Source organism: Nycticebus coucang, chromosome 21 (assembly GCF_027406575.1).
Source record: "Nycticebus coucang isolate mNycCou1 chromosome 21, mNycCou1.pri, whole genome shotgun sequence".
NCBI lineage: Eukaryota > Metazoa > Chordata > Mammalia > Primates > Lorisidae > Nycticebus > Nycticebus coucang.
Window position 1 is genome coordinate 34,808,112 of NC_069800.1, and position 26,578 is coordinate 34,834,689.

Sequence of the window (26,578 nt, forward strand, 5' to 3'; positions counted from 1 at the left end):
TTTCAGTAGACGGGCACTTCATGGTGTCTAGCCTCCAAAGTATGCACAGGTGGTGGCATTTAGTCCAGGGACCAGTTGCCAAGACAATTCATTGGGATGGGGAGGGCTTCTTGCCCAGCCCAGACAGAGGTCTTAAGGAGGTGGTAATGCTGTTTGGGATGCTTGACAGGGAGACAGCAGCACCCCCCTTCTGGCCGGTCCCCTGCCTTATGCACAGCTGAAACCGTACTCCCTTCTCTAGCAGTCCGGGCCCTTGTGCTACTCCCACTTTTAGGGTCCCCACTCAGTGGGCTGTGGCTTCCCCTTGAGCCTAAATGCTTTATTGTCACCTTCGGGTTCTCAGGCAGGTGGGACTGTTGCATATCATGGTTGGAGAAAGGTGTCTGACATTTCACACTTGAAACCAAGACCCATGTCAGAATGTCCTGGCACTGAGTTAATGGTATTGCTGGGACCAGCCCTGGATGCTCCCTGTGTTCTCCTTATCCGCCTTTCAGCTGCCCTTCCATGGCTGGGGGTGTGTGCAGGTGGGTCATTTATCAGTTGCCCCTGGGGCCTTCCCAGATTGTTCTGTTTTGTCTGGAACTCCAACATGCCACTCCCATATCCCCTAACCCCCTTCCCTGCAATAATGTACCCTCCTTCCCATTTGCTAGCTACTGCCCTTTATATAATAAACAGTCACATTTGTGTGGTCAGTGCCACGCTCAGGAAGGTGCTACTACACCTGTCCCTCTAGTTACCATTTCCAGTCATTTCCCTGATGCACAGGGTTGCTTTGCCCACCTCCCTGTTGGGGCTGACCCCATTTTGTGGTGAGCTCCAGCCCATCAGGACCAGGTCCTGCACAGCTTCCCTGCTGCCTGCCTCGTTAGCCTCTCCCTGCCCACTGCCTCCATCCCTCCTCCCTCCATTCCCACTCTGACACATTAAAGTAAGGGCTCCCAATTTTAGGCCAATTTGGTCTTCCGTTGTATTTTGCCTTCGGAGTCGCAACCCCCCGGCCAGGCTGGGCGCATGGTGTTGCAAGCCTCTTCTAAGTACCCCATACCCACTCGGTGCGTGATAGGTCCTTTCAGCCTTCCAGTCAGCGGACTGGGCCCAAAAGCCAGAGTCTGGTTGTGTCCGCATCCACCCTCCTATGACCTCATCTCCGCGGGCTGGAGGCGGGGAAAGAGACGACGATATCCGAACTCGCGGTTCCTCCGCCCCGCCCCCAGACACTGGGACAGAAAGGGGGCGGGGACTGAGGGGGCTGGTACAGCGCCAACGCGCCCTCAGTTGGAAAGAAAGTCGATGGCTGCACGCACAGAGCGATTGGTGCTGACGTCGACGGCGGTGACCTTAATCTCGGTGTCGCCGAACTGCATGGCAGTGCGGATTTCGCGGCGGCTAGGGGGCGCGCCGGCGGTGTCTGGGCCGCTGTCGGCGGACTCTAGCTCCAGGCTGAGCGCGCCGCACTTGCGCACGCCCGGGTCGGTGATGAAGCGCGCGTCCTCGGCGGCGCAGCAGTATAGATTGATGAGCACGCGCCGCTGGCCCGGGCGCGCGGGGCAGTAGCTGCGCCGCACCTCCTCGCCCAGGGCCACCGACTGCTCCGCGGCCACGAAGCGCTCGAAGACGTCGGTGCACCAGCGACGGCCATCACGCACCAGCAGCTTCTCTGGCGGGTGGCGCCCAGCCACAAAGCGGTTGAGCACGCCTACGCCATAGGTGAGAGGCGAGCGGCGCACTCGCACCACACCCGGCGCCTGGCCGAAGAGCACAGCGCCCTTGAGGATGGTGAGGCCCACGTCGTGTGGGACCACTACTCGCAGGCCGCGGGCACCCAGCGCTGTCTGCACCGCGTTCTGTAGCACAGCTGACTCGGCGAAGCCGCCCACCAGGAACAGCAGCTTCATGCCCTGCACCTCGGGCCGCGCTAGCAATGCCTCTGTGGTGGAGGGGAAGGGGAAAGGGGGGCAGAGAAAGCCCTCAGAGCGTGCCACTGAGACCACCGCTCTGGCCACTGAGGCCTTCTCTCCCTCGCCTGTGCCCTCCTGGCAACTAGAAACTAGCCATTTGAATTACAGGACAACCCACTTCTGACGAATAACACTGAGCGGTTTCATGGAGGAGGGCTCCTGGCAATCCTTGTGGGTACCATCTTCCCAACATTCACACTCCCCCCTTCTCTCCCACCACAATGTGGAGGGCAAGGGACATGTATTAAACACCTAGACCGTGTGTGAAAGACACTGTGCTCACTCTAGATACTTAAGCTCATTTTATCTCTTGTGATAAGATTTTTGGGAACCCGGTGCTATCACCTCATTTTATAAATGGGGAAACCGAGGCACCAGAAGTTCTTTAACTTGGCTAAGACTATACATCATGTCTCCTGGCTCTTAATCACCACCGGATTTTGTCCTTCAGGTGTTCCAAATGATTCGGGGTCTCATCTCAGTGTATGGATGTGTGAAGGTTTCCAGGCGCTTGATAGGGCAACTATTGCACCGGGAGTGTATGTGGGAGTGAATGGAGGACCAGAGAACAGGTGCTCACCTATGTGCTGGATGATGGCATTGACGGTGGGCTGAAAGAGCTCGTTCATGGCCTCACACGACATTCTGAGCATCCCTTGTGAGGACCACTTCACGAAGTTCACGCTGTAGGTATTGAAGGGGAAACAGGCCTAGAGTCAGGGCCCAGCTGCTTGCCCCAGCTTGGAGTCTGTCCTCCTCCTTTCCTACCCCGCCTCTGGGTTGATGGGGCTGGGGACTGACTACCAGTAGTGTGTGTATATTCCGCCAGCTGGTTGTTAACATTTAGCTCCACTCCGCGGCCCCAGGATTTTAGCCACCAGCCTACTCCATGCTCACGCCCATGAGGTCCTGGGGCCTCTCCTTGCTTCTGTGCAGAAAAGCCAAGGAGCACTGGCTGCCAGGGCATTGTGGCCGGGAGCAGGGCTGAGGATGGTGGTGCCAGGGAGGAGTCAGACTTTGGTGCCCGCTGGTGATTCTACCTCTTGCTCCGTTTCAGGCTTTGCATTTGGGGGTGGAGGGTTTGGTGGTGGTGAAACCTGCTTTCTGGGCTGGCATGATGGGTGTGTAGGATGAATAAGGCAGATCCCTACCCCCGCTCCCTGAGGCCCAAGACCCTCCCTTTGGCGGGGCATTTCCATCATCAGCAAACCCTGCCTGAGACCGCAGGGCCCCGACCTACCTGCTCCGGCGCAGGGCAGTCTCCACGTTGTGGCCTCGCTGCCTGCGGTAGAAGTCGATGAAGGAAAAAGGTAGCGAGATGTTGAGCGCCCCTGCACGGTGCGGGCCGGCAGTGCGTTTGCGAGCCTCGAAGGCAATGGTCAGATCCACCCAGGCTGCCGGCCGTTGCCTTTTGAAGGTGGCGATGAAGTCCTCGCCGAATATGCGGCACAGCAGCTGTTCGAAGGCCAGGTCCACGCCCACCGCGCCGTACGGGCCGCCTGGGATAGTGCGGAAGGCGTCGGGGCGTCAGCACCTATCCGGCCGCCAGGGGGCGTTGGTGGGGGACAGGGACCGGGGCGCTCATGGTGGCAGGGTTGCTGCTGGGCCACTCACCCGACGCCTTGTATAGCTCCTTGAGGGTGCCGTGAGGCTGCTCCAGCTGGTGCACGGTCAGGTCCACGGTACCTCCGCCGCAGTCTGCCACCATGTAGCGGTCTCCTACGGCAGTGAGCGCGGGCACACACTTGTGGTCTGCCTCACCCTCAGCCTTGTGCCCCCTCTACCCCAGTGCCCGCAGAGAATCCCCCAGAGGAGTTAGGGGCGCGGCTGTGAGTTGATGGGGGTGCAGCTGTCTGTGAGAGGATTGCCAGTTAGGTCCAGCGGAGGAAGGAAGAAGAGGAGGGCTTCGCAAATATGCCTTCCTTCCCATCAGTATAAGGTGCCCTACAGGGGTCAAGGGTATCCCTCCATACGTCTGTCCCTCTACCTGCTTGCATCTCTGCCCACAGCTCTCCTACACCAGACTCCACCAGGAACGTGCGGCTGTGGCGGGATCTTCGCAGCTGCTCTCGGGCTGAGGGTCAGAGATCAGCAGGAAGTGAGATTAAAAGGAGGTGCTACAGCTACTGTGTTCAGCTCCCATCACCCTACCAAGGCCCTCTATGAACATCCAGAATAGCCAGTGCTCCTGAAATATCAACCAACCCTGACTAGGAGAGGGCAGTGCTGAACTCCAAAACCCAGGCACTGTATCTGACAGCTGAGGGGAAGAATTTCTGGACACACGGCTTTTGCATAATGCAGGAGGGTTCAGGCCATGGCAAAATCTGAGTTTAGAGGTGCTGCAGGGGTTAGGTCTTGAGGAGTCTCGGGGTGCTTAGGACTTAGGGCCTCTCGTTGCAATGGGAGATGACATTTGGGAGGATGACCAAGGTTGACCTCTGCTGTCCTTGGCCATGATGCTGGGTCCTGGCAGCAGGAGCTTGGAGCTGTAGAGGGAAGCAGGTTGGAGGAGTAGCTGATGTGCAGGGATGGGAGGGAGATGCAGCTGATGCAGTGGCTGTTTAAGGGAAAGCTCCCGAAGACCTACCCCTTCAGCTCTGGGTGGGGGCTGACTTCCTCCTTTGTCATTACCCATGGACCTTCATTCCTCAGACCCTGTTCCTGTAGGACAAGATGAGGTCTCCACCCTCAGGCTGGGCTCTCCCCAGGTCAGAGCATTGGCCAGTACTCTACTCAGACAAGGTTTCTTGAGCAGGGCACTGCCTTCCTTCCTCAGGCTTGACTCCACAGGAATGTCTCTACCAGCTGAGATTGGGCTCTTCCAGGTTAGGGCTACCTGCCCTTGATCCTGGACATGGCTGAACCTTTGGCCCCAGTGTCCCTATGACCCTCCAAGCATGGGTGATGCTCCTGCAGGCAGCTCACCCTGCCGGAAGCTGGAGTCGATGGAACGGCGTTCACCCAGGCGCCCACCACCTGGGGCCCGACTGCTCAGGTCCATGAGCTGGTGCAGACGCAGCTTGCGACAGTACACAGATGCGGCCTCAGGCTCCAAGGCGATGAGTAGTTGTTCTGCATTCTCTCGAGACACCAGTCCAGCCTAGGTATGCGTGGTGGGCTGTCATACCCAAGATTGCACTCCCTGTGGGGCTCGCACCTGCCCCCCCATCAAGCTCCACCTGAACTAGGCCTCAGTCCCCTCCATGCTGCATAAACTTGGAGCTACCTTATAGCCTGCCTCATGTGATCTGGGTAGGGAGGGCCATCACCATGGCCATCACCATGGCCAAGGATGCCAAGGGGTTACCTAGCAGAAAGAGACCAGAGTGCAAACCCAGAATGCCTGGGATCTGTCCATTCTAGCTTCTCAAGATGGCAGAGCTGCAGTAAGGTCCCTCTTCTCAGGTGCTGGCATGGCTAACTGCATGCTGGCTAGGGGTGTTAGCAGAGACTCTAGCACAGTGTGGGGAGTGTAGTGACTCAGAAGAGATGATGGGAAGCCCTGTTTAGCTCATTGAATCCTCTTTCTCCACCAGGCTGGTACCAGGTCACAGGGTCACAGGCCACTCTACTCTCAGGAGAACTTTGTTCCCAGGGAATCTGATATAGTAGGAAGGAAGCAGTGAAATTCCAAGACAGACCAGTTGCAAGGAGAAAACCACTCGAGATGGAAATTGGTTATTTCCTGCATCAGGGCAGTACTTCCCTGTGGGAAGTACTTTATGGGTTTTGTGGGGTTCCCCAGATTCTGACCAGATAGGGGCAGGGGATATGGGTAGGAATGGAGACTTCCTGCCCAGGGCTAGCCCTTCCTGAGCTGGCAGCTAGGGAACAGTGTGGGAGGAAGCAGGGTGGGTAAATGGTCAGGGGTCAATGGGATGGCGGGTGTTTGTTCTGGCTGGGGAAAGCCTAGCAGTAATTCCAATTTGAACCGAGATATGCCCACCATACTCAGGGTTAGCTCCTTCCAGTGACAAGTGTAGGCACCTGGCCCCTGGGTCATGCCTGGTCCACAGGTATGGAGGGTTGGGGACCCTGGTATTACCCAGAGGAGTCCACAGGCAGGTTTGAGGTCCCTTTTGGACATCCTAGGGTCTGTCCTTTAAGGCCCAAGGATTAGAGTCTTGTGCTGCAAGCCTAAGCCCCTTCTCTGTCTCCACTGGGGAGGATAGTGTCTGGGCCCTCCACATCCTTTTCTGCAGACCTTTGAGCACCTCTGTGGTAGGAAGACCTGTACACATTGGCCAGAATCACTTCCCTTCATAGTTTCATAATCCTATTTCCCGTGCACCAGCTCATGGACCTGAGCAGGGTGCTCCTAAAAACACTGATGCCAGCAGAAGTGTATGTTCTAGGTGTCCTGTCCACCAATGTGTCGCTGGTCTTGGCTCACAGCTATCCCCTCCTCTGGACAACTGCCCTCAGCTGAATGGGAACTGCTTCACTTGGAGAAGTTTCCCTCCCATTCTCCCAAACTGATATGGACTGACAAGAAGCTGTGTCTTGCCTCACTGTGGCCAACGCTGTGCTACAGCTCTTCCCCTGCGGGTCTCCATGGGATTAGGCAGAGGCTAGACTCCAGCCAAGACTACACTGCAGGCAAGACAACATCCTTGCTCAGCTTCTTCTGTCCTGCTCCGCCCCTTCTCCTGAGAGCCCTTCTTTAATAGACCACATGCACAAGATTCTGCATCTTGGGGTCTGTTTCTAGGAAACCTGACTTAAGACACTGTGCTGGCCTGGCCTGTACCTCTTGTCCATCTGTGCCCTGTTCCCATAGGTTCATTCCTTCCCCCGGTGGCAACAATCCTCTTCAAAATTCCCAGCAGGAGAAGGCTGGAGGTCTTTACACAATGACTCTGTGCTCCCAAGGACGGTGGGGTAAATGAGGGTTTGGGGCCATCCCCAGGGCCTTCCTGATCGGTGTGCTCTGCTCCACCTGCACATCCTCACCAGGTAGGCAGCCTCCCGCATGAACTGCTTGGCAGGCTGTTTCCAGATGGCAGGCACCGTCAATACCCAGCGCACAGTGTCCTTCTCTGGCAGTGATGGACACTGCTCTCTCAGTTCCTGGAGCAGGAGAGGGAAGTGAAGGGATTAGCTGGCTTGGGGGGATCCTCAGCCTTCTATGAAAGCGGGAGGAACTAATTGAACCACAGGAAGGACTTCCTAGCTGAGATGGAAGAATACCCTCTTCCACCTGTGTGGCTTAGTGCAGGCTGTATCAGATAAGGAAAGGGACTGGGGAAGATGACCTCTGACCTCTGGCAGTGGCTACCCTTTGGTGGACAGGATGGGATGAAGGGAAAAGATGGCCCCGGGGTCCCTGTCCTAGTTGTCAGGGACAGGGATGCAGTGCACCTGAAGAGCATGCTCCTTGAAGAAGCGCAAGGCATGGGCGAACACCTCCAGGGCCGGCATCTTCTTTCCATTTACTGCCTCTAGCTGAGTCTTCAGTGTGAGATCCTGGCAGGGACACAGGGTGGCTCTGCAGGAGGCCATAGCCCTTCCCACGTTTCCTGTAACCTCTCTCTTTAAAAAATCACATTTCCTGGAGCTTTCTCTTTTTAGCACCTTTCCTCCACTCCAGCCCCACGCCCTCTGTTTAGCCCCACCCTTCCTCCAAACCCAGCTTCATCCATAGTCCCGCCCCTTTACTTCTGCCCATTCTCACTTCTGAGACCCGCTCACACCCTTGCTCCCTTTTCACCTTGGCCAAGCCCCCTATTAGCCCCTCCTCTATTAGGCTCTTCCTCACGTCTTTTAGCTTTGTTCCACCTCATTAGCCCCGCCCATTCACATCCTGGACACGCCCCCTGTACGGAGCCCTGCCCAGAGGCAAAAGTTGCTCACAGTGGCGCTGTGGATCTTCATCTTGAATTTCTCGAAGTAGAGCCAGTCCCGCGCCTCCTCGGGGTCCAGGTCGTGGTAGTAATCGCGGGCGGTGTAGCCAAAGCTGTGAAAGGCGCCCTCCGGGGTCAGCAACAGACAGGTTGGAGTCTTCTGATGAGCAACGCCCGGGTCTCCGCCCTCCCATTTCCTGAGGAGGCACAGGGCAGTCATTGTCGCCAATGGCAACCCTCCCGTCAAGGGAATTCAGGCGGAGGGAACCGCGGGTGCAAAAGCTCAGAAGTGTGAAATAGCAGGGAGAATTAGCTATAGATTGGCTCAATATGCAGCAGGAGAAAAAAACAGAGGCTTAAGGTCAGACCGTGAAGAGCATTGAAGGACACATCAAAATTCTGTCTTGGGCTCGGCCTCCGTAGCTCAGTGGGTAGGGCGCCAGCCACATACACCAGGCTGGTGGGTTCGAACCCGGCCTGGGACAGTTAAAACAACACTAGCAACTGCAAAAACAACAATAAAAAAAAATAGCCGGGCGTTGTGGTGGGCGCCTATAGTCCCAGTTACTTGGGAGGCTGAGGCAATAGAGTTGCTCGAGCCCAAGAGTTTGAGGTTTACTGAGTTTACTGAGGGCGGCATAGTGAGACTCTGTCTCCAAAAAAAAAAAAAAAAATTCTGTCTTGGTGGATTTTAAGTAGAAGACAGTAAAAGAGGCATGCCCACATTTGCCTTTAGAAGAAAGGTCACCATATAGTAACAGATTGGAGGGAAGGACGGATGGAGAAGGTAAACCAGGGAGGAGGATATTGCAATCGTCCAGGTGAGAGAGGGTGAGGCTGAACTTGGGCAGGGGCAGTGGCCATGGAGAGAAGAAGATGGGCATTCCAGAGATATTAGGGGGACACAGGAATGATGGGACTTGATGGCTGTTGGGGATAGGAAGAGAGGGCTTGGGAGGGGACAAGGATGACCCCCAGTTATTTCCTATGACTGTAACCTCCATGGGATAGTGTCCCTTCATGTGTTCTCAGTCCCGGCATGGCCCATGTGTGCTGATGTATGTCAGCTGGGATGCCTTGCAGCTCCTGAAAAGCTGTAAGTGCCCAGAGCCTTTGTGGCTTCCTGTGATGTGGAAGGAGCAGAGAAAGAGGAAGGGTAGTTCAATCTCATGAAGCTCTAGTCCAGGCATCCTCAAACTGCGGCCCGTGGGCCACATGAAGCGGTGTGAATTGTATTTGTTCCTGTTTTGTTTTTTACTTCAAAATAAGATATGTGCAGTGTGCATAGAAATTTGTTCATAGTTTTTTGTTTTAAACTATAGTCCGGCCCTCCAACGGTTTGAGGGACAGTGAATTGACCCCCTGTTTAAAAATTAGTTTGAGGACACCTGCTTTAGTCCTATGTATGCTTGGGACGGTAACCTGTCCATTGACCCTTCTGTCCAACCTCCAGACCCTTAGGAAGCCTCTCTGTACCTCCCACCCTGGTATGGATCGAGAGCTTTGAGGTCTATAGCTCCACTTAACTGGCTACAGCCCATGATACACATTCAAAAGGTCAGGTCCCTGAGGTCCAGAGTGCTCAAATAAATAAATGTTTTGTTCAAATAAAACCCAACAACATCAGAATGAAATTTTCTTTCTTTTTTTTAAGTTTATTTATTTATTTATTTATTTGCAGTTTTGGCTGGGGCTGGGCTTGAACCCACCACCCCTGATATATGGGGCCGGCACCCTACTCCTTGAGCCACAGGTGCCGCCCAGAATGAATTTTTCAAACATCTCTTTCATAACAACTGTGTGACTTGTCAACTCAGCCCTCTGAACCTTTGTTTTCTTTCTTTCCTTATTTATTTTATTTTCTAACTAGCAGCAGAGTTTACAATGAATTTTCTTGGGACTTTTTATAGATGTTGGGTCTAGGAATGGCCTCTAGGAATCTGTCCCATAGAAACACCAGCACAAGTTTTTAAAGAAGGATATCAATTGCAATACTCTTTGTATTAGTGAAAAATGAGAGAAGAAAACCCCTCAAACTGTCACTAGGAGGATGGATAAATTGCAACACATCTGTACTATGTAATACGTGCAGCTCTTCAGAGAAAGTGGTAGTTCTGCATGTACTGACATGAAACTCCTACAAAATAGTGTTGAAAGTTTAAGGTAAAGCAAGTTGTATGATCTCCCTTAATTATTTATTTATTTAGAGACAGAGTCTCATTATGTCGCCCTCGGTAGAGTGCTGTCACGTAACAGGTCACAGCAACCTCAAACTCTTGGGCTTAAGCGATTTTCTTGCCTCAGCCTCCCAAGTAGCTGGGACTACACAAGCTCGCCACAATGCCTGTCTATTTTTTGTTGCAGTTGTCATTGTTGTTTGGCAGGCCTGGGCCAGGTTTGAAAACCCACCACCTTCAGTGTATGTCGCTGGTGCCATAACCATTGTGCTACGGGCACCAAGCATATTTTTTGTTGTTGTTGTTGTAGTTGCCATTGTTGTTTAGCAGGCCAGGCTGGGTTCGAACCTGCCAGCCTGGGTGTATGTGGCTGGTGCCCTACCCACTGAGCTGCCCATATCCCCCTTTTATTTAAAAAATGCACGTGCATGTGTGTTTTTGTGTATAAGCTTAGGAAAAGATTTGGATATTATTATATTATTTGGGTATTATTATATTTTATGTATGTTTGCTATATCTCAATGAAAATTTAAAATTAAAAACAAAGCTAACATTTAATGCAGAGAGCTGAGAGCTGCTGCAATTGAGGCTGGAGGCCAAAGCCTAGGGCTAATCCTCCAACTTTTTGCCTCAGTAGGCTGCTCCAGATTAGGGGTGGCAGGGCTTCTAAGGAGACCCCATGTCTCAGTACTTTTGGGACCAAGTTCATCCCAGGATGTGAGGACCACCCCCCTTCAATTTCCCAGCCCAGCTGCTCTCACCGCATCATGTGGATGGTCTCAGGGTCACTGGCAAAGCTGAAGGCATAGCCACTGGATGTTGTGCCAAAGTCAATGGCCACCACTACAGAGAAGGAAGCCTGCTGGGGGGCTCGGGCCTCAGGCTTCTGCAAGTGCAAGACCTAGAGTTAACAGGCAGCCAGCAGTGCCCCCCCAACTGCACTTGGGAGTGCCTCCCTCCTGCTGGCTGTGGTCAGACCAGCCTGACTCCACCTACCTGCAAGCCTTGGGTCCCCTGTCAGGCTCCAGGCTGCACCCTGCCTGGACTGCTTTACCCCACCCACATCTCACACTGTCTTCACGGCCTGCTACCAGCCTGGGCCCAGCTAGGAGCAATTTTGCTCCTCTGGGCATCTTTACAGCACATGGACATGTGCATATTTTACCCTTTTGCTCTTTGTGGTCACAGTGACACAAACCAGATTCTGACTTTGTGGCAGAAAGGAGAGGCCATTTGCACATGCCCAGAGTGATCCCTACTTATCCCAAGCCAGGCCTGGGCTCCTTGAGAACAAGGGGGTCCCCAGGCTGGATTACCAGGGGCAAGGCCATCCAGGGTAGGGTAACCCAGGAGCATGATGATGGGGAGGTTATTTCCTGGGTACTTCAAGCTAGTAATTTCCAAACTATTTTTTTTTTAGCAATGTATCTTCTCTCCCCCAGATATGACTTGGGTTAAGGTGGGCTGTCACTGACAGGCGCGTGAGCAGCTCTGGGAGGCCTAGTGCTCTGAGGACCTAGAAAAACCTCCAACCAGGCCAGCTGCAGTGGTCCCTGGGTGCCGTGCCATTCTGTGGCAAGGAGAGTTGGGTGTTAGTTACAGAGGGCTCACCTTCTTGTGGAATTGCTGCCCTACAGTCCAAAGCCATCAAAGGCTAATCCTTTGGAGGGACACATGAGCCAAAAACTGCAAGGGGCTACCTGAGAGGCCTCAGTGTACAGAGGCAGGAGGTGTGGTAGCACCCTCATGCCTCCCTCCTTCCCAGCCCAAGCTCTGCCATGCCTCTGCCAGGCATGACCTCCCTCTATGCTACCCAGGCCACCCCCCACCCTATCCCTGCTCTGGGCTTACAGGAGACTGTGAGGGTGTGAGGGGGGCAATGCCACAGCTTTCCTGGATCCTTGGAGAGCCGGGTGGGCTGGGCACTTGGGACCGCTCTGGGCTGGAACCTGCAGAAAAGAGAGGGCAGGACATCCTGGAACAATCAGGGTAGGGAGCTGACAGCTGGACCCAAGCCTGACACAGAGAGGTTCTCTATCTAGGCTTGCTGGGCCAGGGCAAGGGACTCCCTGCTGGGGGACAAGGAGTACAGTAGGAAGGATGTGCATGAGGCAGGCATAGGGCCTGATGGCCTGTTAGCAGCCAGAGGCAGCCTTTCCTTGGAGGGTGCACTGTGTCTCTCCCCAACCTCGTACCCTCAGACACACAATAGGGGAGGGGAAAGAGAAGCGTTTTTTTGGCAGGAGACTGAGTCCAGAGTTGGAAGGGTGAGAGAGATGGGGGGTGGCGGAGAAGCCACAGCCAGAGGAACCACAGACTTAACTGGCAGGGAGGTGGGGCTGCTCCCCTCTACCCTGAAGGTGGGCCACATGGTTCTAATCAGGACTTGAGGGAGGTCCCTCCTCCCTTCTCCCCGCCAGGGCTACAAACAGGCCCAGCTGGTGCTGCCTAGGGCAATCAGCAGCTCCCCCAGCCCAGCCCTAAGTGGGGGATGTCCACACACTAGGGAGTCTGATTACCACCCCCTACACACACTTTGAGCCAGCATTTGGGGGCAGGAGGCCTCACTGAAACCCAGGTAGAGGCTAGGACTTGGCAGGACCTTTGGTGGAAGCAGAGTAGCTTCTAGGAGGAAGCCCAAGGCTTAGCTTAGCAGATCATGCAGTTCATGGGACAGGATGGTCTGTTTGACTGGACACCCACAGGTGTGGGCTGGTAGTTGGTTACCAGCACACTGAGTGTTGCTAAGGGTCGTAAGAGGGGTACCAGGCTGCCTGAGATCCACAGATAGGGACAGGGGAGCTGGCCAGGGAGGGGGAGTAGGGTCTGGCATGAAGACCCATGAACAAATCAGGCAGGTCTGTCTGGCTTCAGACTGAGCCAGGATGGCCCAGGCTCCCTCAGCAGCAGTCCTACCATGGGCACCTACACAGGCCCCAGCTCTCCTTGGCCTTGGGGATGACCTGGTAACATATGCGAAGGGCCAGGTATGATGGGGACTCTTGGAAGTGCCTGGATAGGGCCAGAGTCTATCTGAGGTCCAAAGGGCCAGGGACATAGTGGTCACATTCTGAGGGTTTCCTTTCCTTGGGCTTCAGTGCAGGCTTGGACTCTGTGACTAGCTCCAGTTTGAGAGGCCAAGTTCTGTGGCTTGAGCCTGGGAAAGGAGGCAGGAAGGAAGGGCCCAGCCCACCAGGTCTTTGTGAATGGACTTCCTGAGGAGTGTCCCTCTTGCCTCCCAGCTTCCCACCCCTGCACAGAACTCAGAGCCTGCTCCCAGACCAGGCCATGGGCGGCTGCACATGTGCACACCTCTACCTGCAGACTGTACTTTTACAGGTCCTATGCACAGAGACCCACTTGCAGAGAGATACATATGCTCATTGACACACAGGGTCCTGTGCACACAAAGCCTACACAGAACACACACACACAGTCCTATGCACACAGACCCTCCCAGCACACATACATGCACTCTCTTACACACACACTGGCCTGTGTACTCAGACTCTCCCTGCACACACAGAGGGGCCGGTAAATACAGACCTGCCCTGCATGTATGCTCATGTGCGCATGCACGTGCACACACACACACACACTCAGAATGGCTCCTAAGAAGCTCTGCTGGGAGAGGCTCATGTGGACAGCCTATGGGTGGGTCTCAGTGCTGGGGCAAGTGGGTGATGGGTCAGGGCAGAGCAGTGGGGGGGTCTTACCGATGTACAGCCCCTGTAGCCCCATCTCCGGGACAGCCAGCATCCTTGCAGGCCCTGTAACTGTCAACAGGAACAGACAAGCAGAATGCGGTTCATTTGCTCCTTTGTCCCCTCACTGAATGCTTACTTTTATTTATTTACTCTTGGCTGGAGTCCTTTGAAGCAAATCCCAGACATCACGTTGTTTCACCTGTAAACTCTTCAATACATCTCCCCAACAGAAAAAGGCTGGGGGTTTTTTTGTTGTTGTTTTTGAGACAAGTCTCACTCAGTTGCCCTGGGTAGAGTGCCATGGGGTCATAGCTCACAGCAACCTTGAGCTTCTGGGTTCAAGTAGTACTCTTGCCTCTGCCTCCTGAGTAACAGGGACCACAGGCACTTGCCATAAGGCCTGGCTAGTTTTTCTTTTTTTAGTAGACACAGGGGTCTCACTCTTGTTCAGGCTGGTGTCCAACTCCTGAGCTCAGGCAATCCACCCATCTCAGCCTCCTAGAGTGCTAGGATTACCGCACCTGGCCAGATAAAGACTTTTTTTTTTTTTTTTTTTCAGTTTAGCTGGGGCCGAATTTGAACCTGCCACCCTCAGTATATGGGGCCGGCGCCCTACTCACTGGGCCACAGGCGCGGCCCGATAAAGACATTCTTAAAAACATCATCACAACACAATTCTCATGTCTAACACAATGAACAGTAATTCCTTTTTTTTTTTTTGGGACAAAGTCTCACTATATCACTCTGGGTAGACTGGGTAGATTGCCATGGCGACACAATTCACAGCAACCTCAAACTCTTGGGGTTAAATGATTCTCTTGCCTCAGTCTCCCAAGTAGCTGGGAGTACAGCTGCCTACCACAACGCCCAGCTATTTTTTGTTGCAGTTGTCATTGTTGTTTAGCTGGCCCGGGCCAGGTTCGAACCCACCACCCTTGGTGTATGTGGCTGATGCTGTAACCATTGTGCTATGGGCACCGAGCCAGTGAGTAATTCCTTGATCTCATTCTAAGCTCAGCCCACAGACCCAGCTTGTCTCAGAAATGCTTTGCTTTATTGAAATCAGGACCTTCCTAAATGTCTTCTGGTGTCTATTCTGTGCCAGGTGCTAGAGGACATCAGTGACCAGAGAGACACTGTCCCTGCCTTGGGGATCCACAGCTTGGTGGGAGAGATTACTGAGCATGTGATTTTGAGATGACAGATGATGGTGAGAGCTGTTAAGTTTGCAGTTGGGTACAGCAGGCAGGAAGGGGCATAATTAGACTGGATAGAGGTCTGGGCAGGACCCACCCTGAAGGCAGGCCCCATGCATCCTAGGTTAGATTTGGTTCTATATGAAGAATAACAATAAATCTTAAAAGGTATGACTAAAGTTGCATCTTGAGATGCCCCTTTGGCTGCCTGGGAGAGTGAATTGCAATAGACAATATTGAAGCAAGAGCCCGGTGGGCTACTGAAGCCCTCTAGGAGACAGACAACAGTGATGGCTGCATGCCCCAAGAAGAGTAAAAACATTTAAGAGACAGAAGCCAAAATCAACAGAGCTGATCAGATTGGATACGGAGAGGTTAGGAAGAAGGTGTCAAGGGTGGTGCTGTCTGGATACGGATGGATGGTGAGAACACCGGAGAAAGGGCGGCTGGCAGGGCAAATCAGAGTTTGGGCTGCTGTTTTGCACTGCTCAGAGAATGCACCATATGGCCAGATGATATAGGATCTGGAGGGCAGGCAAAATCTGAGTTGGAAGTGTGTGTTTGAGAGCTACTGTCACGAGAGGCTTGATAGAGAGTTGAGTTGGGAGAGGAGGAAAAACTATGCTTAAAGGCTGAACAGAGGAAGGTGGGCTGGCCAAGGAAATCAAGGTACCTCCTGTGGTGTCATGAAGATCACACTAAGAGAGGGGATGCCTGTAAGAGTCCCTGAGAAGGAACTGGAAACACTTGTCTTTTTTTTTTTAATTTAATTTAATTTTATTTTATTATTAAATCATGGCTGTGTACATTAATGAGATCATGGGGCACCATACACTGATTTTATAGACCGTTTGACGCATTTTCATCACACTGGTTAACATAGCCTTCCTGGCATTTTCTTAGTTATTGTGTTAAGACATTTACATTCTACATTCACTAAGTTTCACACGTACCCTGCAAACACTTGTCTTAATGGCCCACGGTGGGTAAGCCTGGGTGAAGAGTGAGAGGAGGTGAGAGAACCGAGCTAAAGCTTCTGAGAAGTTCAGCTGAGATCAGGAACTATGTCAGGGCAGTAGCTGGTGGGACCTAAAGCTTGAGCAAGGATATTTATTTATTTATTTATTTATTTTAAGAATATCTATTTTATTTTCTAAGATAGGAGGAAATTGAGCCTGTTTCTGCGAAGTTCTGGGAACCAGGCTATAGGCAGGATCTTTCACATTGTCAATAGCTTTGTTATTGAGAGTGTGGTCTCAGAACCAGCAGCACTGGTATCCCCAGTGAGGGTTAGAAATGCAGAAGCTCAGGCCCCACCACAGACCTGCTGAATCAGAACTTGTATTTCAACAAGATTCCCAGGTGATTTGTGTGCACGCTGAAGTTTGTGACATGCCAGTCTGCAAATCACTGATACTACTGTACTCATCTGTGGGCCTGGCTGCCCCCTAAATAAAAAGAGAGGCTGCCCAGAGCCAGCCCATCCCCTTGTCTGAGCCAGTGGCCTGATGAGAAGGTTCTGCTGACAAAACAGAGGCAGACATAGAGCTGGGCATTGGCACACCCACACATGTGTGCACACGCACATACCCTTGCTCATACACAGTTCACACCAATCCAGCCCCATTCTGGAGAAACACCCAGGCTCCCACATTCCCTTGTAGATCCAGGATACCCCTGCATGGTCAGTACCATGGAGATTTCTAGACACATACACTTGCTATTCTCCATGTCATTGGAGGTACATGGCTAGATGTCCAGAATCAGAATCAGGGGAAGGATAGGGGCTGTGGGCACTGACAGAGCAGCTGGCTGGTACTGAGAAAATGGAAAGCAAACAGAGGGGGTAGGTAGGGATCTTGGGGGCCTAGGGCAGACACCCAGCTCAGGGTGACAAGAGTGATGTACTGTGGCTGGATCCCACTAGAGCAAGAGCCCATTCTACATCTCTCTTCCGAATTCTGCATACACTGAAATCATGTTGGTAGCTTGAAATTGGTCATGGTTGGGAGTATTTACACCAAGGAAATTGGCAAACATTGCAAATCAGGTTTTGTAGAATTCACTGTAAAACATCAACCACCAGCACACTACTGGGTCAAGTCCATGAGGGAGGAGCTGACAGCCCTGTTTGTATGTTGTTTCAATTCACCAGCAAACAATAGTTGGATTTCTTTAAGGCAGGCTCCGTGCTAAGGGCTGAGGAGCCACTATGTTGAATGAATGCATGGATTTTCTGAGCCAAGGCTATTAAACCTAGATGAGAAACAACTTGGAAAAAGCAGGAAAAAAAGACTGTGTCATCACTCTAAGCTGGACTCCATGTCCAAACCACATGCTTGTAGTTTCTTCCCCCATCTTTAGCTGTGTGACACACTGAGTGCCCCTACTTTGGGTTTTCAAGGATGCCAAGGCCTATTATGGCACCTGGCATAAGTACAGCATGTCACAACTCTGTGCCTCAGTGCCCTTTCCTACAAAATGGGTGGCAAAGGGGGCTTGTGAGGACTGACAAGTCCAGGTATGAAAGGGGTTGATAAAAGCAAGTTGGGCAGCTCAGTGCCTGTAGCACAGTGGTTACGGTGCCAGCTGCATGCACTGAGGTTGGTGGGTTTGAGTCTGGCCTGGGCCAGCTAAACAACAATGACGACTGCAACCAAAAAACTGCTGGGCGTTGTGGTGGGCGCCTATAGTCCCAGCTACTTGGGAGGCTGAGGCAAGAGAATCGCATAAGCCTAGGAGTTGGAGGTTGATGTGAACTGTGACACCATAGTACTCTACCAAGGGTGACAGAATGAGACTCTGTCTCAAAAAAAAGCAAGTTGGGAAAGTGTGGGGAGTGTTCTTTCCCTTTGTGATGTTGGAGTCCATATTTTCTCTTGTTATAAGTTTTTTATCTTACTGAGAATTTTATTCTAGCTCCCCTGAGTTCTGTAGATCAATTAGTCCCTACAAAGGAGGATCCCAGTGATTCCCTGAGAGTTGGAGGTAGAAGGAGCTGGCGGCCATGCAAGCATGCACGAGTACCCCATCTATGCTTGGGATGCCCCACCATGCACACACACCCAAGAACATTTAAGGAGAGTGCTGACCATGTAGCTCAGGGCAACCTCAGAGACCAAAAGCCAACTCTGGACAGAGTCCACATTTGGAAATGGGGGCAGGCCGACCCCTGCCCCAGGGGCCCACTAATTGCAGAGTGGTGGTACCTATGAGTTTGAGAGTAACTGTGGGGACTCCAGTTTAATTTACATGGTGAGTAACTCTTGTTTCTGAGCTACAAATGCATGCCAAACTCTGAACCCAGACTAGACTAACCCCTAACTCTGCCTGTGGACTGACCCTTAACCTTACCATGTACTGACCCCAAACCCTACTCATAGATCCCAAACCTGCCTGTGGACTGACCTCAACCCTGCCCATAGACTAACCACTAACCCTTGGCCTCATAATGACCTCTAATCTTCTGCTTCAACCTGACCCCTGGCCCTGACTTTTACCCAATAGGCATGACCTATCAGTCACTGGGACCAGGACAGGGTGTGGCCAAGCAGGAATTTACTACCACAGACTCCCATCCCACACTGCCCCTCAGTCTAACAACAGCCTAAGACTTTTTGCCTAATGTAGAGAATTCCCTGAGGATCTTTTCCTAGTGTGGGGGTGTTTGAGTCGGGTACTCATGTCCCCAGGAGCACTATGGGCATGTAGTGTTGCTGGGTACCAGGGCTCCACACAATGCATGAAGATAAAGAGCCCACCCACAGTTGGCACCTGTGGCTCAGTCAGTAGGGTGCCGGCCCCATACACCAAGGGTGGCGGGTTCGAACCCGGCTCCGACGGAACTGTAACAAAAAATAGCCAGGTGTTGTGGAGGGCGCCTGTAGTCCCAGCTACTCAGGAGGCTGAGGCAAGAGAATCTCCTAAGCCCAAGAGCTGGAGGTTGCTGTGAGCTGTGATGCCACAGCACTCTACCGAGGGCGACAAACACTCTGTCTCTAAAAAAAAAAAAATAGAACCCACCCAGATCTTCGCAGCTCCCCTCCTCCTCATTGGGACCCACCTCTCTTGCCTCCTGTTCTCTGCTCAGCACCCTGACACCCCCTCAGTGGAACAGGGCTCTGTCAGCAGGCTAAGTGAGGCCACAGGCATCAGGCCCCAAGGGACAGATCAGAAGTGGCGCCCAAAGGGCTGCCCCTTCCTGTTCTGGAGAAGTGCATCCAGGAGAGGGGACCAGTGGGAGGTTGTGAAGTGAAAAGGCTACACTATTGCAACAGAAATGGCCTCCATGGGCCTCTCCCGGTCCTCAACTTGCTTTCCATACATCCTGCCACACCCCCTTGCGTCCCCATCATGGAAGCAGCCAGTTCACAAACAACTCAGTCCCACAGGGCCCAGGCCCTGCAGCCCATCCCATGCGCTGCCCCAGCCCCCATTACTGCCCCCAGCTCTGTGGCTCCTGGGCTACACCTGCTCTCAGGGTCTCTGCCTCCACAAGCTTGCTTCTCAGAACTTCCCATTGCCCCGTGTGAGGCCGGACCTCACCCCACCTGGACACAGAGAGAAACCCCAGGTCCCTACCCTTGGTGGCCGGCCACCCAGCCTCTCTCTTACATCCCTGGGCCACTCCAGGACCTCTTAGCGCCCCCCGACCCCCACCCCCACCCCCACCCAGCACACATTCAACCCCCAGGTCTCGACCTCAGGCCTCGGCACCAGCAACATGTCCCCTCAAATTGGCTCCATGGAGCGGACCACACCAGCCCTCCTGCCACCCCCACCCCGGGCTGAGGAGTCTCCCCAGCCTGGGACTCTGAGCAGCCGTGTGTGGGGTCCGCGATGGGAGCCCACGATTCCTGTTTGCAGATCTGCCCCCACCAGCCCCGGCTCCCATAGCTGGAAGGGTTTTGGTCCGATTTCCACCGACAGCCTGGGACCAGAAACCTCCGCGCCTTTTTTCACCCGAGGAGCCCAGCAGCCCCCGCCCCAGAACTCACCTCCGCCCTCCCGACAGCTCGACCCTGTCCAACCGCCTGGATCGCGGGCCAGTAGCCCGCGGCGGTGCCTACTGAGGCCGCAGCCCTAGACGTGCGCCCGGCCCGCGGCCCCCGGCTCGGCTGGGCCCCGCGCCCGCCGCCCCCTCCCCCAGGCCGGATGGCCGCGCCTCTGCGACGCCGGGTCGGCCCCTGCTCCAGCCCAGATGTGCGAGGCCGGGGCGGGGCCTGCCTGCGCGGGCCTCAGCCTAGGGGCCCAGCCTGGCCCCGCGTCCAAGGCCCCTCCCTGCGCCCCTCCAGCGCTCAGCGCCGGGGCTACGCGCCCGGCCCCGTGCCTCCCCCGCGAGCGGCCCTGGTGGGTGGGAGACGAATTCCAGACCCCCGGGCGGCCTCCTGTGGCCCAGCCGCGGAGGGGATTCCCCGCCCCGCCTCAGCAGGCCCACCTTGGGGTTCAGCTTAGGCCGGCTGTCAGTGAGGGCCTGACTGCTGAGGCGGGAAGTCCCCCCAGACCCCTCTACCCCAGATCCCTCCACTTCCCTAGCCTAGACCTCTCCCATCTTTTCCACTCCAAACCTTTGCAGGGTTGTCTTCCCTCCCTGGAAGGCTTTCCCTCCTCCTCTCTGCCCAGTCAACGTGCTCCCCAGCTAACATATTCCCCAGCTGTAGTGTCACCTCCCTAGTCTTGCTGCCCGTTGTCAGGGCACTGTCCTGGAGGGTGCAGGTGTGCTGCACCCGCAATTTTGGGTGTCTGTTCTTGGCTGGGAAGCCAGCACAGTGTCCAATTAGCTGTCTCCACTGGCTCCTCTGAGTTGGCTTCTGTGTGTGTCCCTTTGTGCATCAGTCAAGTGTATGTGTGTGTCTGAGTGTGTCTTTGTGGGTCTAAGCCTGTGTGTACCTGTATGTGTCTTGAAATGGTCTGTGTGTGTGCGTGTGCCTATCCGTGGATTATGTGTGTGTCACTGTGTCTTGTGTCTTTGTGTTTGCTCGTGGGCGAGCGTGTGTGTCTGTCTGTCATCTGTTTGTGTGTAACAGCCCGAGCTGGTAGGCTAGCACCTTATTTGAGGTTGAACACACCAAAGACCACTGTGTGTGTATGTGTGTATAGGAGAGTGTGTCTGTACCAGCTGAAGGGTCTGGCCCCTCTCACACTTGCCTGTCTTCTTGTTTTTCTTTTTCTCTCCCATCCTAGTTCTCCTCCATCCCACCCCTAGCTCTGAGACTGGCTCTTCTCTGAGGGCTGCAGCAGCAGGCTCCAAGCACCAGTTAAGACTTGTGGGGGGCAGGGGTCTCCCTAGTCCTGGCTGCTCTCCTGCTTGGCAACTCCAAGCTCCTCACCCCACCCCCTCAGGCCCCTCAGTCTGACTGGGAAGTCACAAGCCCCACCCTTGGGCAGCCTCCAGTCTAACACAAGAAAAGGACAGCAAACAATCCCAGTGAGTCCTCACTCCATGTTAGAAGAAATTCAATGCAATTGCCTTCAGGAGATTTGGGCCCAGGTGGGCCTGGACATGGGTCCTGCAGAGCCCTTGCCCCTCACCTCCCTGTGCCCTTGAATCTCCCTCCCAGCCTTCTCTAGCCCTGTGGACCCACCCACTGACCTCATCGGCTTCCTGCTTCTCCTGGGTGGAGGAGGCACAAGATAGGAAGGATCAGCCTCTGGTGTGTCCTCCCAGGAGCATCCTCTTTTCTGGGCCTGTGCCCAGGGTCTCCCTTCCCATGGGATACTCTCACTCCCAGCCCTGCTCTTCCTATCCATCTCGGTTGTGCAAATTTGGTCTCATTCCTTCCCCATGCCTACACCCTTCGTGACTCCCCATGATCCAAGTGATTCCAGCCAAACTCTCCTCAACCCTAACCTCCAACCCTGTCTCCTGCCCTTGGGCACAACCTGCCTTCTCTGTGTCGGAGGCTTTATAGGTCTAGGAGAAAACTGGCCCCTTGGCTGCTATTGTGGGTGATCTGTCTGTACTACAGGTACAGTACTACACTGTACTACAGGCTCCAAGCCATAGGAACCTTTCTTGAAGCATCTGGGTTTAGAAGGCAGGAGCAGGGCCCTCCTCCCTGGGGCCCACTGCTTGGCCTCACGTGGCAGACCCACAGGCAGTTTTAGGGCAGAGGGTGAAGTTTGTTTTTAGGATACATCATCCCTTCACCTAAGTCTGTTAATACTGAGGGGCTGTGGACAGAATTCCACAGTGTTCCTACCTTCCGCCCAAGCCTAGCTGGCTGCTCTACTCCAGAGCTTGGGGCATGCACCCCACTCCACTGTTTGCTTTAGAAGGGGAGGATGGGTGAGATTTTCTTTACCATCAGGTCCTGTTGGTGAAATTCCTGGGGTGCTGGTGCCTAGCCTATCAAAACACTTCAGCTTCCCTCACCCCACCCACAAGTAAGGCTGGCCGGGGGCACTTCCTCATCCAACAGGTGAAAGAGCAGAGGCTTTGGAGTATAGGGCACTGCCCAATTGAAGCCAAGTGACTTCTCTGTGACTGTGCTCTTGCCTGTGCCACCACTGCAAGAGGCTGGGGTGGGGGCAGGTACCTGAACACCCAGTGGTCACCCAGCCTGCCTGTCCATTCCTGGGGATGGGAGGTGGGCAGCTCCTGGGATAGAGGCCTCTAGAATGTTCCTCTACCCATTTCTGAGGTGTGAGCTTCCTTTCAGGAATTACTCTGCCTGCCCCCACCCAGATGAACTTCCTCCCTCTGACCTACTGCCTCAGGCTGCATCATTTTCCTCCCTGGAAGTGAGAGTGTGGGAGGCCCAGCCCCTCCCTGCTGCCTGCAGGAGTCTCGTTGCCAGGGTGCCACACTTAGCTTTGGTGGCTCCCTTCTGTCACTGCACTGTTAGCAGGTGATGCCTTCTCTTCATAAAAAGAAAACCTTGGAGTTCCACCTTCCTGCTGTGCCTCCACAATGCTCCACCCCCAATGGTACTCAAAGCTAGGCTCCAGCCAGGACTGGACCCACCTTCCAAAACTCTGTACTGACACCTATTCACCCCACAGCCTCTTCTCTCAGTGTGACATGAGGGGTTCCCAGCAGGGATATGGAGAAGCCATCAGGGTCTGGATCCACCCCTGAAGGATGCTGGGAGTTAAGTACGCAGAGGAATGGCAAAGACATCCCTCTGGAGGGGACAGAGGCATGGAGGGTGGCCAGGGCAGGAGGCATAATGGAGTGCAGGGTTGGGTGATTTTACCTTTGGGGCTTTTGGCACAGATCTACCATTGTGTCTTGGTCCTCAGGCACTCTGGCCCTGAGCACAGGAGCCCCCACCCCCACGTCTCCACTTGGGCATCTCCAGCTTATTCCAGACCCCTGGGAGTTGGGCTTCATCACACAATTCTCTGCTCATCCACCATTTAATTTAGGTGAGACCTCCCCTTGGCAGCTCCTGCCTCACAGAGCTGCCCCTCTGCTAGGGTATGAGGGTGCAGGAAAGGCGCAAGACTAAGGGAAAGGAGATAGAGATGTATTTCTGTTTCAGCCATGACAAGTGTGAGGAGGCCGTGGGGCTGCAATGTAGCCAATTCTGGTTGCACCCCCTGCAGTGTGCAATGTCTGTTCTCATTTCCTTTTTTTTTTTTTTTTTTTTAATTGGAGACAGAGTCTCACTGTTTCACCCTGGGTAGAGTGCAGTGGTGTCATTATAGCTCACAGCAACCTCAAACTCCTGGGCTCAAGCAATCCTTCTGCCTCAAGCTTCCCAAGTAGCTGGGACTACAGATGCCTGCCACAATGCCTAGCCAGTTTTTCTATTTTTGGTAGGCATGGGGTCTCACTCTTGCTCAGGCTGGTCTGGAACTTCTGAGCTCAAGCAATCCACCCACCTCAGCTCCTGAGAGGGCAGAATTCTCTCTTTTTACTCATGCATATGTCACCCACCACAAAGAGTATGCCTCTCAGCCTTCCCTGCTTGCTAGGAGTGACCATGTATGCTGGGTCTGGCTAATGAGATGTAAATGGAATCGTTATGTGGCATCTTCTAGGAACCTTTCTTTTTTTTGAGAGAGAGAGTCTCACTATGTCACCCTCGGTAGAGTTTCATGGCGTCACAGCTCACAGCAACCTCAAACTTTTGGGATCAAGTGATTCTCTTGCCTCAGCCTCCCAAGTAGCTGGGACTACAGGCGCCCACCACAACGACCAGCTATTTTTTTTGTTGCAGTTGTCATTATTGTTTAGCTGGCCCAGGCTGGGTTTGAACTCGCCAGCCTCAGTGTATGTGGCTAGCGCCATAACCACTGTACTACAGGCTCCAAGCCATAGGAACTTTTCTTGAAGCATCTGGAGGATGCCCATTGTCCCTCATTCCTCATCCTGCTCTCTTGCACCATGGTGCCTGGCATATCAGCAGGATAACTGGCCCTTTAACATCCACTTTGGACTATTACAGTTGAGGGACACCCTAGAGATAGCACAGCAGTGACCCGCAAGGAGACTGAAAACTCCAGCAGCATCCCCACTCCAGCCCAGGGCTGTGTACTCCCAGACTTTTCATTGCAAGAGAAAGAAACTTTTATTTAGGACTCTATTTTCAGTTTCTGTTAGTCACAGCAGAATGTAATCCTCTCTGATTCGACCTCACAGGGAAATGTTGAGTAGGCAATTGCTATATGGATCTTGAGCTCAGAGCGGAGTTTTGGGTTGCGGGTAGAAATTTGGCAGTCATTCTCGTGGAGGTGGAAATTGAAGACACAAAGACGGGTGCGTTCACCCAGGCAGAGTGTGTGGCATGAACAAGAAGGGAAGGGAAAGGGCTCCCCTCTGCCCACCACACTGCTTTGCCCCTGAAAGAGGGTTCTGGCTTTGTTCATTCAGTTTCTTTTCTTTTCATTTATTTATTTATTTACTTATTTATTTATTTATTTATTTTTTGAGACAGAGTCTTACTATGTTGGCCTCGGTAGAGTTCTGTGGTATCACAGCTCACAGCAAGCTCAAACTCTTGGGCTCAAGGGATTTCTTGCCTCAGCCTCCCAAGTAGCTGGGACTGCAAGCCTCCGCCACAACGCCTATATATATATATACATTTTTTTTTTTTGCATATTTTGGACGGGACTGGGTTTGAACCCACCACCTCCGGCATATGCGGCTGGCGCCCTACCCCTTTGAACCACAGGCGCTGCCTGCCCAGCTATTTTTTGTTGCAGTTGTCATTGTTGGTTAGCTGGCCGCGGGCAGGGCTTGAACCCACCAACTTTAGCGTATGTGGCTGGCATCATAACCACTGTGCTACGGGCTACGGGCCCGTTTCTTTTCTTTTTAAAAAATTAATACAGAACAGAGCACATAATTTTGATAATTTAATACAGTCATAGGTCTAGTTAGTTCCATCCACTCTCTTCCAGCATGGTTTGAGGAAGTTTCTGCCTCTCCAGAAACTTCTTTCCTTTTTCTTTTTCTTTTCTTTTCTTTTTTTTTTTTTGTTGCCCCAGTAGAGTGCCATGATAGCTCACAGTAACCTCGGACTCCTGGGCTCAAACAATTCTCTTGCCTCATCTTAGCTGGGATTACAGGTGCCCATCACAAAGCTCAACTTTTCTTTTTGAGAGTCTCACTATGTCACCCTTAGTAGAGTGCCGTGGTGTCACAGCAACCTCCAACTCTTGGGCTTAAGCGATTCTCTTGGCTCAGCCTCCCAAGTAGCTGGGACTATAGGTACCCACCACAACACCCTGGCTATTTTTTTGTTGCAGTTGCCATTGTTGTTTTTAGCTGGCCTGGGCTGGGTTCGAACCCGCCACTCTGGGTGTATGTGGCCGGCGCCCTACCCCCTGAGCTACAGTGCAGCCAAGCCTGGCTATTTTTTTTTTCTTTTTTTCTAATCCAGGAATTTTATTCAGTGTTTTTTCACATATTATTATTTTATCTATTTCTTTTTTTTTTTTTTTTTTTTCTTTTTTTTTTTATTGTTGGGGATTCATTGAGGGTACAATAAGCCAGTTACACTGATTGCAATTGCTAGGTAAAGTCCCTCTTGCAATCATGTCCTGCCCCCATAAAGTGTGACACACACTAAGGCCCCACCCCACTCCCTCCCTCTCTCTTTCTGCTTCCCCCCCCATAACCTTAATTGTCATTAATTGTCCTCATATCAAGATTGAGTACATAGGATTCATGCTTCTCCATTCTTGTGATGCTTTACTAAGAATAATGTCTTCCACTTCCATCCAGGTTAATACGAAGGATGTAAAGTCTCCATTTTTTTTAATGGCTGAATAGTATTCCATGGTATACATATACCACAGTTTGTTAATCCATTCCTGGGTTGGTGGGCATTTAGGCTGTTTCCACATTTTGGCGATTGTAAATTGAGCTGCAATAAACAGTCTAGTACAAGTGTCCTTATGATAAAAGGATTTTTTTCCTTCTGGGTAGATGCCCAGTAATGGGATTGCAGGATCGAATGGGAGGTCTAGGTTGAGTGCTTTGAGGTTTCTCCATACTTCCTTCCAGAAAAGTTGTACTAGTTTGCAGTCCCACCAGCAGTGTAAAAGTGTTCCCTTCTCTCCACATCCACGCCAGCATCTGCAGTTTTGAGATTTTGTGATGTGGGCCATTCTCTCTGGGGTTAGATGATATCTCAGGGATGTTTTGATTTGCATTTCTCTAATATATAGAGATGATGAACATTTTTTCATGTGTTTGTTAGCCATTCGTCTGTCGTCTTTAGAGAAAGTTCTATT

At 52.9% G+C, this 26,578-nt stretch overlaps 1 protein-coding gene across 1 annotated transcript; it reads right to left on the bottom strand.

Moving 5' to 3' along the window:
- Positions 1-63: 63 nt before the first annotated feature.
- HSPA12B (heat shock protein family A (Hsp70) member 12B) lies at positions 64-20,156 on the bottom strand. Its single transcript, XM_053573905.1, has 13 exons — positions 19,888-20,156; positions 13,704-13,763; positions 11,839-11,936; positions 10,749-10,873; positions 7,821-8,007; positions 7,329-7,433; positions 6,921-7,037; positions 4,893-5,067; positions 3,952-4,038; positions 3,579-3,683; positions 3,205-3,463; positions 2,545-2,648; positions 64-1,933 (listed from the first exon to the last, which is right to left on the bottom strand). Exons 2-13 carry the CDS (start codon positions 13,744-13,746, stop codon positions 1,278-1,280), a joined length of 2,061 nt encoding a protein of 686 aa, XP_053429880.1. The 5' UTR covers positions 13,747-13,763; positions 19,888-20,156; the 3' UTR covers positions 64-1,277.
- Positions 20,157-26,578: the final 6,422 nt, after the last annotated feature.